General features: G+C 50.6%; 2 protein-coding genes across 7 annotated transcripts in view; one reads left to right on the plus strand and one right to left on the minus strand.

Moving 5' to 3' along the window:
• Positions 1–10,563: 10,563 nt before the first annotated feature.
• Positions 10,564–12,407, plus strand: CIMIP2B (ciliary microtubule inner protein 2B; the record flags this gene model as incomplete). The annotated part of the gene is made up of 6 exons (XM_080940035.1): positions 10,564–10,619; positions 11,180–11,403; positions 11,472–11,668; positions 11,754–11,805; positions 11,888–12,085; positions 12,319–12,407. The coding sequence occupies 6 exons, from the start codon at positions 10,564–10,566 to the stop codon at positions 12,405–12,407; spliced, it is 816 nt and encodes a 271-aa protein (XP_080796161.1).
• An 84-nt stretch (positions 12,408–12,491) lies between these two features.
• Positions 12,492–14,412, minus strand: part of RUSC2 (RUN and SH3 domain containing 2) — a 42,416-nt gene continuing 40,495 nt past the window's right edge. For all 6 annotated transcript variants that reach the window (XM_080940148.1, XM_080940149.1, XM_080940150.1 and 3 more), the window contains exons 10-12: positions 13,493–14,306; positions 13,266–13,403; positions 12,492–13,183 (exon numbers count right to left, since the gene is read on the minus strand). In XM_080940148.1, coding sequence (XP_080796274.1) covers positions 12,982–13,183; positions 13,266–13,403; positions 13,493–14,306 — 1,154 coding nt within the window. In that variant the 3' untranslated portion in view covers positions 12,492–12,981. The remainder of the gene's footprint in view (positions 13,184–13,265; positions 13,404–13,492; positions 14,307–14,412) is intronic.

Here is a 14,412-nt window from a genome sequence, read left to right on the forward strand (position 1 = left end):
GTTTTGGGCTGAGTGCATATAGCTGGGTAGCAAAGTACATGTCCTGGGTTCTACTTTTCTGCAGGTGTGGGGCATGCAAGATGGTTAATTTTGTCAACTTGACTGAAGTGAGAAGCACCTTAGGCTGTGTCTTGACTTCCAGAGATTTCCATAGAAAGGCACACCTAGGATGTGAGAGGCACCATCCCACAGTCTGTGGCCTCAGTGATCAAGGGAAAGCCCACAGCATAGGTAACCCCGCCCCTCAGATGATGCTGTTGTGGGAACTGCACAGTCTCCTCACCAGAGAGACAGAAACCACCGAAACCTGGAGCTAGAATAAATCCTAGAGATGGGATTTCTTCAGATACTGTTGGTTTCCTAGCCTCTTTCAAGGGAGCCAGGGAAAATTGAAGTCATAGTTGAAGATGTGCCATGCTCAGGAGTTGGCAGCCGAAGTGTTGGTGCTTGGGCCACCTATTTCACGTTGGTCACTGGGAACCTCCCCAAGTTGACCAGGTTCTTTTAACATGAGCTTCACTATGGTGTGCGTGTTACCTTGGGCATGCATGTCAAATTTTAATTGCCATTAAATTGCTGTTGAGAGGAGGGATGGACACTGGAGAAGATAGGGAGGATCGGCTCTCGGTGGTACTGCCCTCACGGATGTCCTGATGCTGTCATCTGAGGACAGGTTCTCCACGAAGGACAGATCCACTCCGAGTTTCCTGTGTTCTTGCTCTTCAGCATGTTACAGAGCAGTAAGATGTCCCTTGCCCGAGGACGACACCATGCTCTTGTAATTCCCAGTCTTAGGGTTTACTGCTGTGAACAGACACCATGACCAAGGCAACTCTTATAAGGACCACATTTAACTGGGGCTGGCTCACAGGTTGAGAGGCTCAGTTCATTGTCATCAAAGCAGGAGCATGGCAGCATCCAGGAAGGCATGGTACAGGAGGAGCTGAGAGTTCTACATCTTCATCTGAAGGCTGCTAATGGAAGACAGTCTACCAGGCAGCTAGGACCAGGAAATTATAGCCCACGATCACTGTGACAAGGCCACACCTCCTAATAGTGGCATTATCTGGGCCTAGCATATACAAACCATCACACCCATCTTTCAGATCCATGAGGCAAATAGTCTGCTGTAGTCAATGGCAGAGACAAAAATAAAAGCCTAATACAGTTTTCCAGATTTCTTACTGTTTCCTTTCATCTCCCCTCCTTCCTCCCCCCACCCCTGCACATTCTCTGTCTCTTCCTGCCCTTCTTTCCTTTTTAAAATGACAGGGTCCTGTATAGCCTAGGCTAGCCTGAACTTGCTATGACATTGAGGCTAGCCTTGAACTCTTGATCCTCCTGACTTCCTCCAGTGTGTTGGGATTAGAGGCACACCTTATCACTTTCAGCTTCTTGCTGTTTTATATGTTTTATCTTTGAAAATATTTATTTTGTACATATCTAGACTAGAACTTTTATCAGTATTTCTACAGTGATTTTCCTTTGTTAAAAAAGAAATATCATTTACAACCAAAGATTTACTAGGAATTGATGGTTATTTGACGTTAGAAAGAACAGGTAGCTGAATATAGTCAATGGCTGCCTCCTTCAAAACAATCCCTCCCGGCATCTTTATTCTGGGAATGTATATCCTTCACCTAGATTAACTGGTGCTAACATGCTGTTTCACTTCTGTGTTTGATATGATGGGGAATGTTAGATAATGCAGGTTAAAATATCACGGCAGGGAGAAACCCCAGTGGTTAAAGAGCTGGCCTGGAGAGCGTGCATATGGGACTTTGTAGGGTCTGGAATCACCTAGAAGACAAATCTCTAGGCACACCTCTGAGGTGTGCCCCTACTCCATCTGGAGAGAATGAAAAACCACTTGAATAGAAGGTGACATCCTTCCCTGGGCTTGGGTCCTAGACTACAGGATATTCGATCACAATGTGTGAACCCTGAGATTATGCTGCATCCTGGAAAAACCTGTTTCTAGTTGTGGTGCGGCTCAGCCCTTAGCAAATACCTTTAATCCCTCTGTCTGGAACAGACACACACCTTAGTACCCATTTTTAATCCCAAACAATGAGGGTAAAGTTAGTTTGTAGAAGGGAGCACCATGTTTGAAAATGATGTCTAATTGAGGGGCAGACAAAGTGATGAGTCAGAGAAAGATTTGACAGAATAGGATGTGCCCAACTCCCAGGAGAACAGAGGAAAGAGAGGCTACTTAAGAGAGAGCAGTGCAGAAAAAGGAATAAAAAGGAGAAGGGGCAGTTTTACGGGGAGAGTTTTACAGAGACAGGTTGCAGAGAGAACAACCAAGACACACAGGTGAAGACTGAATGAGCTAGAGAGTGAGAAGGAGTCAGAATATCAGAACATACTGTCAAGGTTAGTTTGAGGACAAACAGAGCAATTCAGTGAGAAGCTGAGAGAAGCCAGATTGAATCAGTCATCTTGGAGGACTGAGCACCCAGCCAGAGCACAAAAGAGTGAGCCTATTTAGCAGCAAGTCTCAGAGGCAGAAGACATTCTAGACCTATACTAGATTTTATGGAGGCTAGAAGCTTCCAGGACAAGGCCTAGGTTAGCAGACAGAGGCAGCAAGCCTCAGAGAGGACAATTAAACAGGAGAATGAAAGTTCCTATTACAGACTTCGTAAGGAAGAGGAAGGTTTGTGGGCACAAGCATTCATGGAGGCCCTCTTCCTGATCACAGACACATGTGGCCACCTGCTTCTATGTCCTGCTGCCCTGACTTCCTCACCACAATGGACTGCACCCTTGCTGAGCCAGAATAACCCCTTTCTCATTAAGTTGTCTATGCCAAGGTACACGACCACAGTGGTGAGGGAGGTGACCCTAGCATTCCATTATGTAATTATGCCATAGGTACTGTCATGTTGTGTCTTGACTTTCTCCATTGGCTCTTGGCAGTTTTCATAAGTCATTGCCATCTACCTCCGTGTGTTCTTTGCTGTGTTTTCTTCACCCCCTGTCCTTCCGATAGGAGCACCCTCATTTCTCTGTATGTGCACAGCAGGCCAAGTCGCTCATCCCTAAATTAAAGACTACTCCTATGTTGAAGAATCCCAGCTCTTACTGTTGGCCTGCCCCGGCCTCTGCACTACAGACTGTTAAATTAAATTACGTTGCCGACTGTACTGGCTGGTTTTGTGTCAACTTGACACAAGCTGGACTTGGTAATGTGTAAGAGTCACCCAGGTGGTACTGGTTTTGAAGGAATGAAGGGGTCATGGAGAGCAGCTGAGGCTCCGCACCGTGAAAGACCATGGAAGGCCATTGGTGAAGGTGCATCCTCAGTGGCAAATAGTGCCCCAGGACTGACAGTGTTTTGGAGATGCCAATACCATGAGATGACCACCAAGAACAGGCAGCTGGAGCCTAGAAGACAGGTGTGTGCTACAAAGGGCAGAGCTGGAGAAGTGACCCAAGCCCTTGGAGGAGCCCAGAAGTTCATAAGTGAATTCCCAGACACTGGATGGTTAGAGATTGATTTTGCTTTCACTGTGACTGTGCCCTGATATCTTTCCCTCTTGAAGGAAGAAGAGGAGCCCGCAGTTTAGAGACTTTGAATTGTAAAAAGACTGATTTTTTGAAAGAGACTGAATATTTTAAAGGTATTGCAATTTTAAGTGGTAAGAATTGGTAAAGACTGTGGGACTCTTAAGGTTATCTAGATCTTGGGGATGAACAAGAAAGTAAGGGTTGAAGCTTAATATTGATTTGTTTACGTGTCAAGTTGACAAGGGGTCAGTTGTACTGGCTGATTTTGTGTCATCTTGACACAAGCTGGAGTTTTCACAGAAAGGAGCCTCAGTTGAGGAAATGCCTCCATGAGATCCAGCTGTAAGGCATTTTCTCAACTAGTCATCAATGGGCCCAGCCCATTGTGGGTGGAGCCATCCCTGGCCCGCCCATTGTGGGTGGAGCCATCCCTGGACTGGTAGACCTGGGTTCTATAAGAAAGCAGGCTGAACAAGCCAGGGGAAGCAAGCCAGTAACATCCCTCCATGGCCTCTGCATCAGCTCCTGCTTCCTGACCTGCTTGAGTTCCAGTTCTGACCCCTCTGGTGATGAACAGCAATGTGGAAGTGTAAGCTGAATTTTTTTTTGCTCCCCAACTTGCATCTTGGTCATGATATCTTGTGCAGGAATAGAAACCCTGATGAAGACACCGACTCATTCATTACCTTCACCCGAATGTGTGTTTTTAAAGAATGAATAGGTTAGTCCAACACTTGGAAGATGAAGGCATAGGGATCAGAAATTCAAGGCCATTTCAGCTACACAGAGGCCAGACCGGGCTATCTCAATCAAAACAGACAAAACAGAACAAATAGTGGGTACAAAAATTGATTTTTTTAAAAAGACAAGGTCTCTCTGTGTAGCCTTTAGAACTTGCTAGGTAGACCAGGCTGGCCTCACACTCAGAGGTCTGCCTGCCTCTGCCTCTCAAATGTTGGGACTAATGATGTGCCACTGTGCCTGGCACAAAAACCTGATTCCACATCACACCTCTTGCCTGGACTCTCCCAGTTCCCTCTGTTTTAGGTCTCATGCTAATTAATGCCTTTGCCTTGGGTAATTTTTCTTTACTGCAGTGGCTCTCAACCTTCCTAATGGCGCAAACCTTTAATATAGTTAGTTGACCATGTTGTGGTGACCCCCCAACCGTAGAATTATTCCAGGCTACTCCATAACTAATTTTCCTACTGCTATAAATTGTAATGTAAATGTATGTGTTTTCAGATGGTCTTAAGAGACCCACGTGAAAGGGTTGTTTGACCTCAAAGGATCCTGACCCACAGGTTGAGAACTGATGCTCTACAAAGAGGGTTTTGTCTTTGTGTGTTGGTTTGTGTGTTTGTTTGTGTTTGTTTGCAGTTCTAAGAATTCAACCCAGGGCCAGGCAAGGACTCACCAGAATCACACCTGCAGCCCCAGCTCCGCCCCAGAATATTCTTTATAAATGGTTTAAGTCTGATTATATTACCTGTGTCTACAAAACCTGTACTCCAAATGAAGTTAAAAATCTTCCCCATATTCTTCTTTCCTTCTGATATTTATGAGTCTGATTTCTAACTTCTTGCCTAAGATCTTCAGTCTAAGGTGTAAGATGGTGGTAGTGGAGAATAGATCATCTTACGTTGCTCCTGGATGTTTCTTAAGGGGAGGGCTCATTCTACAGCCCAGGCTGCTGCCTGGGCCAGTCTCCTGGGAGATGGGATGATAGGTTTTTGATCCTGTGTGTGTGTGCGTGTGTGTGTGTGTGTGTGTGTGTATGTATGTATGTGTGTGTGTGTAAATGTGTGTGTATATGTGTGTGTGTGTGTGTGTGTATGTATGTATGTGTGTGTGTAAATGTGTGTGTATATGTGTGTATGTGTGTGTGTGTATGTAAATGTGTGTGTATATGTGTGTATGTGTGTGTGTGTGTAAATGTGTGTGTATATGTGTGTGTGTTTGTGTGTGTGTGTGTGTGTATTTGGAGGTCAGAGGACTACTTGTTGGAGTAGAGTAGGCTCTCTTCTGTCGTGTGGGCCCCAGGCGTCACACTCAGGCCCATTAGGAGTGGAAGCGAGCAGCTTTACCTACTGAGCCATGTCACCGAGTCTTGATCTTTACAGCGACGATATCGACATTTACGTGTAATATTTACTGCTATGTCGAACCTCAGTCACATAGCCAGGCACAATGGTGCATATCTGTGATTGTAATTTCTTGGGAGGTAGAGGCAAGGCCAGTCTTAACCACACAATGAGCTAGAGGCCAGCTTGACCTACATAGAGACTGTTTCAAAACCTAAACCAACCGAAACAAAATACTCTCGCTCCAAACTCTGCCAGAAGACAAACCACTCTGTGGGTTGGCGGAGGTTGGCTCTCTAACATGGGGCTGGTTAGAGCTGTTGCTCTCTCCAGCCAGATTCCCTTCTGTACCGGTAGGTTATTCAACGTGCTCTCACAGCGACCGGAGGGAAGGACAGTGTACTGTCTGTGGAGCTTCTTTGTGCACCAGCTTGATTGTGTAGAAAGATGCCTAGGTCAATGAAGTACAAAGCTCAGTGTGTCAGTGAATGTGTTTCCGGAGACTGGGTCCCGAGGGCTCTTCTCCAAACAATGCTTTCACCCACTGAGAGATTCAGAACCTGACTCTGGGAGTTGTAAGGTGGGGCCTGGATGGGAGCAATAGCTGACTCCTTCTGGTCCTTTCCGGTTAGCAGCTCTGACTCCATACCTGTGGACTCCTCCTTCAAACGCTCGCTGCCGTGATTGGCTAAGATCTGAGAAACCACAAACAAACAAACAATCCTTCCTCCAGATGTTGTCTCTGCCAGGTATTTGGGGAGGAAAACCCTGTGTGTAGCTGCTTTTGGTGTCTACGGCTCACAACTCCTACCCAGACTCCAGTGATCCAAGTTCAGCTCAAGGTAGACCGTTGACATAGGTGTTGGTTAGGAAAGCATGTTCTAAGCCATGATGTATGAAGTGGTTTTCTACTGTAACACCAATGTGGCACTTACAGATGAACCTAATATTACGTGTTAGGTTTTCAACCTAGGACAAATGGCTGAGGTGCCTTTTTTAACATATCAGAGCCGATGCTGGTGGCCTGGTTTCCTGGCATCCCTGTTACAGGGTCGTCCTGGCTGGCATACTCAGCCCCTTCCCCTGAACTCTCCAGCCCCGGAGGTTGGGCTGCTCTTCTCTATACAATCCAATCATTTTGGTTAGCTGCTCTCTTTGGGCCTCCTGCGGCTGCGCCCGGTCCTCTCTATCGCCTCCCCTCCCCCACCCCTCATGGCTCAGGGTCACATCCACTCTGGACTCTCCCAGATGTCCCACCTGGGGGTAGTCATCTTCCCTTTCCATTCCTTTTTCTTTTTTCACTCTATTTTGTAGCTTCTCAGGGGCTACAGTCACAGTCAAACTGTTGAAGGCCAATATAAAATTTGTAAGTAATCAAACTTCGATGCATTCTGCCTGTGCTGGCTAGTTTTATGTCAATGTGACAAGCTAGAACCGGCTGAGAGGAGGAACCTCAGTTAAACAATGCCTCCCTAGGATGGGGCTGTGGAAAGGCCAGTGGAGCAAATTCTTAATTAGTAATTGATAGGAGGGCTCAGCCCATTGTGGGTGGTGCCATCCCTGGGCTGGTGGTCCTGAATTCTGTAAGAAATCGGGCTGAGCGCGTCAGGGGGAGCAAGCCAGTAAGCAGCTCCCTTGTCTCATGGCATCTAAGGTAAAGAAATATCTGGAATCTAAACTATCATTAGCTTTTCTTTTTAAAGCAGCTCAATTTTATCCATACTGTATGTTTTAAATTGACCACTAGGCTTACCTTGAACTTGCTACATAGCTGGGGATGTTAAGGATGATCTTAAACTCCCGGTTCTCTTGTCCCTATCTCTCAGCTCCTGGAATTATGCCCTGGGAGTCTATACTTTTTTTTTCTTTTGATGATTTATTTTTTTGTTTTATGTGCATTGGTGTTTTGCCTGCATGTATGTTTGTGTGATGGTTTTGGATCTCCTGGAACTGGAGTTACACACAGTTGTGAGCTGCCATGTAGGTGCTGGGAATTGAACCCCAGTTCTTTGGGAGAGCAGCCAGTGTGTTCTTAAACACTGAACCATCTCTCCAGCACCTTTTTTTTTCTTTAAACTAATAAGTATTGTGTTCTAGGTAATTTTGAGGTGGGGGGCTTTTTACTTGTTGCAATTTTGGTAGAAAAATTTCCAAAGGTCTTATATCTTCTATTTTTTTTTCTTTCTGGGTGGCATTAATGGCTTCATTCTGTAGTCCAGGCTGGCTCTGAACTCTTGGGAATCCTTCCTCACTCTCCGGAGCGCTGGGATTACAGGTGTGAGTCCCCATGTCCCACTTTTACTCATCCAGGAGATGTAAGCTTGGTCAAGCGATGAGCCTGGGAGCCACATGAAACCTAAGAGAGGATCGAGGGAGGACAGCGCCGTGCCCAGCGGGCTGTGTGGCACAGACAAGCTGCTGTAGGTGGGCAGCCACACCCAGCACCAGTAACTGGTATGGTAGCTCCCTTGTAGTCGTGTTACTGTGGCGACCCCTAGTGGACGGAGGCACAGAGGCAATGAGAGTTCTCACAGTTTTCCTGGGTTAGAATACTCTTCAAGGGCTTAAAATGATCTTCATACAGACGGAGTGACAGGGCTATCCCACTAGCTGGAACACACTTTCTCACATAAACAACACAAGTCTAAAAGTCTAATGTTTTGTCTTCCATGTAGCCCAGGCTAACCTCCCTATTCAGGAAAGGATGACTTTGACCCCTCCCCACCCGTTCTGCCTTCTCTTTCTTCTGTCTCCCCAGCGCTGTGATTATGGGATAGGGGTGGCACTACATACACCAGGAACACCAGGGCCTAAGACACGACAGGCAGGCACCGTGACAACTGAACTATGTCCCCAGCTCCTACCTGTTAAAAAAAAATGTTGGCCCAGGGCCTGTGTGTACAAGGTAAGTGATCTGCCATTAGGCCACTTTGCTTAAGCATGTGGCTTTGCCTTAACTCGTACCCTGACTCTAACTTCGGGTCATCTTCTTCTGCAGAAAAATCTTCTATCTAGGCGGGTTTGGTGGCCCATGCCTGTAACCACAACTCAGGAGGTGGAGGCAGGAGATCAGCAGTTCAAGGCCACCCACAACTACACAGTGAGTCTGGGCTACACAAGACTGTCCTCAGCCACCTTCCCCATGGGGAGGGAGCAGGAAAAGACCCTTCCCTACGCATCAACTTTGAACTCTAGCCTGTCCAGTTTTGTATTCCATGCTTTTCCATATGCCACATCCACGGCTGCCCTTGCCTCCTCTTCCCCATTCCCAACAAACATTATGGGCTGCTGCTAAGTCAGGCACCGAGCGCCTGTTTGTCCCCTGCGGTCCGCTTTATCCCATGAAGCAGTAACATTCTTCATCCTGTGTTACAGTTGAGAGGGCTGAGGTGTAATGGGTGTGAGCGAGCTCAATGGAGTGAAGTCGAAAATCCGAACCAGCTGTGTTTTAAGACATGGTCATGCTATGTAGGCCAGGCAGGCAATCCTCCTGCCTCAGCCTCCCAGGTGCCAGCATTAGAGGAGTGTGTTGCCCTGTTTAGCTATGCGCCTGTTTGGCTTTCAAAGTCTTTAAATAATGATACTTTGGCTCTAAGGAAAGGAAAGTGACCTTAACGATAATGGGATAGAAAAGCAGGTTAATTTAGCTGCTCAGTGTTAGCCGTGGAGACGCAGTGTTACTCTCAGACACTCAGCCTTTCTACTCCAGCTAATCCACCCTGATGTTCTGAGGCCATGGCCCTGGTAAATGTCCCAGGTAAGAGTTCTCAGGGGTTCCAGATGTCTGCTCAAGTTTTCCATTTAGAGGCAGAAAGCAACCTCGTTTCCTCTTGTGCGTCTCCGTCTGAGAAGCTAAGGCTATCCACCTTCTGGGTGCAGCATACTTACTCCCTCTGTCTTGGCCACAGTGCCAGAAGCCCAAGCTAACAACCTAGACCATTTTAAAAAGCAAAGTTGGCTTGCTTGCTAGTCTTAATTCTTTATCCTTACATGACTCTCCTTCCCTGAACCCTCTGAGTGGGAGCACCCCTTCTGCACTCCTACGGGGTTACTCACCAACAGTCCCTGCGTCAGGAGCTGAGGCATCTTCGTGAGGCCTTCGTAGCTACTTCTTCCACTTACCTCAGCGAAGCCGCTGACCCTCAGAGCCTTAGTATGCTCAGGTATTTTAACTTTCACACTGGAGTTTGGAGAAGTTGGGGCCGGAGGAAGTTAAGGTACCTGCTCTAAGACGTTGAGGGCCTCAGACAGAAGTCAAAGTCTGCTGGGCCTCATGCCCCAGTTCTTGTCCCCACTCCACAATTCTGGCTTCACATTCTTCTGAGTTCCTATCTCTGGGGCATACACACATATACTTGAGTGGGACTTGCCTCGCACGTGGAGCGTGGCCTGCGTTTCCAGCTCCAGCACATTGGCGTACATTAATTTGAGCTTCAGAGCAGACAGGGTAAACAGTATCGCCCGCATTTGCAGATGGGGACGTTACTAGTGAGTGGGTGGTTCGGAGAACAGCAGCTATCCAGTAAGTAACCCTTGTATTACTGCAAATCGTCTTACCGATCATGCCCAGAATCTCTAGACTTGTCCCCCTGCCCCATTTCCTCCCTCTAGACAGCTCAAGCTCTTCTTGAAGCCTCTTTCCACACCTCACAGGGCACCATTGCTCCCTCTCTTCAGCCGGGAAGGGCCTTACACAGGAAATCTTTTGAGATAGAGCCAAATGGCCTGGCAGGCCTCATCCCCTCAGCTCCCACCTACAGGCTTTTGCGGGATGGAGGAAGGCAGCCTCTGCCCTGCTCCATGTGATGGGATGGCAGACCAGGGCACACCAGGAAGCTGCCTTCCAACCACTCCCGGGCCTTCACCCTCCACCCTCGGCCCCACCCCCTTCCTCCGGCCCCATAGCCCTGGACACAGTACACAGGACCCAGAGTCCCTCCTGGGAGGAACTGCTCCAGTTCCCATGGCGGTGGTCAACACTTTCACCCCAGGGCTCAGCCCTCAGCATTATATTCCCGGGTAAGACACCTCCCCAGAGCACTTTCCTGCTTGCTTCTGGGACCGGGGCTTGGGATATAGATGGTTCACTTAGCGGGGTCAAGCTGATTTGAGAGCTGGGGTGTCTGTGGTGTGGCACGGAAAGGGAATTCAGCAGCTTTAAGAGCCGGGTCTAACAGAGCTTTGTTTGTTGTCTTCCCCATGGAAACGGGGTAAAAGCAGGAAGGACTGGACCCCCAGGCGGAGGGCTCAGGAATGCGTGTTCCAGGGCTGGGGGGGGGGGTGTTAGCTTCATTGATTTAAAGATTACCTAGCACACACAAGGCACTAGGCCCTGTCCCCAGCAGGTAAAAGACACAAAGACGCTAAACAAGCTCAAGCTGGGGTAAGGAGTGGTTGGCACCTGCCTGATCGGGGTAGAAGGATCAAAGGTGGTCAGCCCAGGCTGCAGAGTGAGACCCTGTCTAAAAGTAAACACACAGACACTTGCTGCCAAGAGCAGGGCGTTGCTGGTTGTGTCAGAATGGTGGCGGCGGTGGCAGGGTCCGTCCTGAGGCTCAGGGACGGACCCTGTACCTCAGGTACACTGGACACTGCCCGTTACTTCGGTTCAGCATGGGCCAGACCTATGGGCAGGTGACTGGCCAGCTGCTCCGAGGCCCTCCTGGTCTAGCCTGGCCTCCTGCTCACCGCAAACTTCTGCCTCCCATCCAGTCTCCGAGCCCTCCTGTGATCTCCAGGGGGAGGCCACTTCCCAGGCGGGGGCATGAAAGGCTTGGCGGCAGCATAATCCCCGGCTACACAGGTCTGTATAGAGGTGCGCATGGGCGTCCCTTTGCAGAGACTCCCGACGTAACGCATCTTCTCCGTCAGGCTTCGTACCACGGGCACAGTTCATATTTGCCAAGAACTGCAACCAGGTTTGGGCTGAAGCGATGAGTGATTTTACACAAAGGCTCGGGGGGCAGAAGTGCCATGATCCGCCAGAGGGGGCCAAGGGAGAGGAAGAGGTGGAGAAAGACCAAGGGCCCGAGGCAGAGGAGCCACAGCTGAAGCAGAAGTTGGCATCTGTGAGATGGGGCAGGCTGGTGGGGTGGGGCTTGGCTGCCAGCTGTCTCCGGGGAGCCTGAACTTAGTTTCTCCTTTCATCACCAGGCTTCCCCCTACTCCATGGATGATACAGACCCCCAGAAGTTCTTCATGTCAGGTGAGAGGAAGTGGGTTGGGACCAAAAGCCTGAGGAGACCCCCAGGACGCCCAGACTCAGCATCCCCTCCCCCACCCCCCAGGCTTCACCGGCTATGTGCCCCGTGCCCGCTTCCTCTTTGGCTCCAGCTTCCCCGTGCTCACCAACCAAGCGCTGCAGGAATTTGGGCAGGTGTGCTCACGGGGCAGGGCGCAGAAGGACCCCAAACCTCTTTCCCCGCGCCCTAGGCCCAACTTTGAGAATCCGGGTCTCCTACCTCACTACGGAGGCTATGTCCCAGGTGAGAAGAGCCCCGTGAGGGGCTTCAGGAACTGTGATGTGTGTGCAGGTGGGGTGCTTGGGGAATTGGAATAAACAGATAGGGAGATGTCCGATCTGTGATTTAGCTTTAGAGAGGAAGCTTTGAGGCAGCTCTGCGGGGAGTTGGGAGCGAATTTTAGAGGGCAGTTTGGAGAGCCTATGCAACTGGCTGAGAGTTAGCGGGCTATACATGAGACTTTCTTGGCCACACAGGATATAAATTCCGGTTTGGTGGTACATTTGGGCATCTCACCCATGATGCCCTGGGCCTCAGCAATACCCAGAAACAGCTCCAGGCCTGAGTACCTAGATTTCAAGTCCTTCTCATCCTAACCCAGTGATCCTTTTGGAATGAAGAGGCGGGTGGGGGGAGGGGCACAAAGAAGATGGTTTGGAGGCTGAGCACCTTTTTTATTATTAGGTGTAATAAATAAATAATAAATAAATAAATACACAAACAGAAGCCTGGGCTCCTCCTCCCTATTCTGACGACCAGGCACTGGCCGCTGCCTATTTACAGCATGGGGTAGGGGGGCTTAGGACTCTGGCCCCAATACTGTTCTCCGTCTTCATTATCGTTCAGCCTAGAGAACCTACAAATGACCTCTGGGCCACCTCCCTCCAGACTTGTCTACACCCATGGAAATGCTGGCCCATGTGGGCCAGGAAAACTCTTGGCAGCCCAGCAACTGTGCCTCTCCTCTCCTTCCCGGGCCGAGGAGGGCTGGCTAACACTGAGCACGGGAGCGGAGTCAGCACTGAGACACGTGGCCCCCGACTCTCCGCTTACTTTGTAAGCCAAGCCCAAGGGCTTGGGAAAGGCTCTGAGTCTCGGGGGATACGAGGGTCCCTGAGGCCACCAGCATGCACAAGGCCTCAGTTTTGGCTGCTCCCAGGAGGTGAACCTGGAGTTGGGGTCACTGTCACATAGGCCAGAGGTACCAAGCCAGTGTCGGGGCCACGGCTGCAGCGCAGCCAGTCTCCTCCAGCTGGTCCCAGCACCCGTAGGATATCTCCTTTGTGGAAGCTCAGTTGTCCGGGGCCTGTAGCCAGATGGTGGCACAGCGCCTGCACCTCGCTGGAGAAACAACAAGCGGGGGTCGGAGAAGCCCTATCGACAGCCAGTCTGCTTTCCCAATATTCAATTCCCCTGCGCGTACCACGGAGGTTTGGAGGGCACGGCTGGAGGGTGTGACTCTTGCGGGTTCTCCCTGGGTTCCGGCTCCCGACGGGCCCCCATCGTCTGTGCCACTAGCTGGAACACAGATTTGTCCAGGCTCAGCCAGTCCGAAGGCAGCCTAGGGGAGAGCACAGACGGTGGTTCTGCCTGTGTCCTCATCCGGACCAGACCTACCACACCACTGTGGGCACCAGCAGGGACTCTCACCTGTTTGTGGGCCGGGCTTCCCGCTGAGCTTTTCGAGAACCAAAGAGATGTCCCCACTTGATGCCTCCAGGTGAAGGCTCTGCGGTCCCTTCCTCATTTTCCGTGGGTGGGACAACAGGCCCTTCCCTCTCTCGACTGCGCCTCAGCTCAGCTAGCACGGAGTCTGGGGGGCTTCCCATCCAGAATGGCCAGCCCCTTTCTTGGCCAAGGGTCTCCTCAGGGGCTGGGCAGGCCTCCGCCCCCTCTACTACACCTTCCCGAGGCGGAGGGGGTGGAGCCTGGGACAGCCCCCCACTGCCGGCTCCTTTCTTCTTCTCACTGCTGCTACTGCGAGGGAATCTGGAGCTCTCTGCAGTGCCTTCGATGTAGACCTGGGAGCTCTGCATGAGCTGGTACCACCAGCCAGCCTGCCCCCCTCGGGCCCACTTGCCATGATCCGAGCCCCCCGCCACCACTGCCACCTCTTCCGAGTCTTCTTCGTCCTCTTCTCCACCTTCTGAGGCACCCACCCCCTTCACCCGCTCCCCAGGAGCCACCCTGTCCGCGTCTCCGGGGCCCTCCTGGCCCCGCTCCCTGGCCAGCTGCAGTGTTGAGTGCGCAGACAGCAGCAGGTCCTGGGACACGCGCAGCAGTTCCTTGTGCTGCCGCTGCTGCCGCCCGCTCTGCAGCAGACGGTGCTGGAACAGCAAGTCCAGGCTGAAGGGCAGCAGGGCTAAGGGCTGCAGTAGCAGCAGCAGCTCGTCAAAGAGGCCAGGGCACACCGTGTGCGCGGCCCGCAGGAAGCCCCAGGGCTGGTAGTGGGTTTGGATGATATCTAGGAAAAGAGGGGGGCGGGGGGGGACACTGAGAAGCGACCCGGGCAGCCACTGCATGCACACCACACAATGCACAGGCTGCGTGCTCTGCTCTGGTCTGCACGA

Source organism: Micromys minutus (genome assembly GCF_963924665.1).
Source record: "Micromys minutus genome assembly, chromosome: 28".
Taxonomy (NCBI): domain Eukaryota; kingdom Metazoa; phylum Chordata; class Mammalia; order Rodentia; family Muridae; genus Micromys; species Micromys minutus.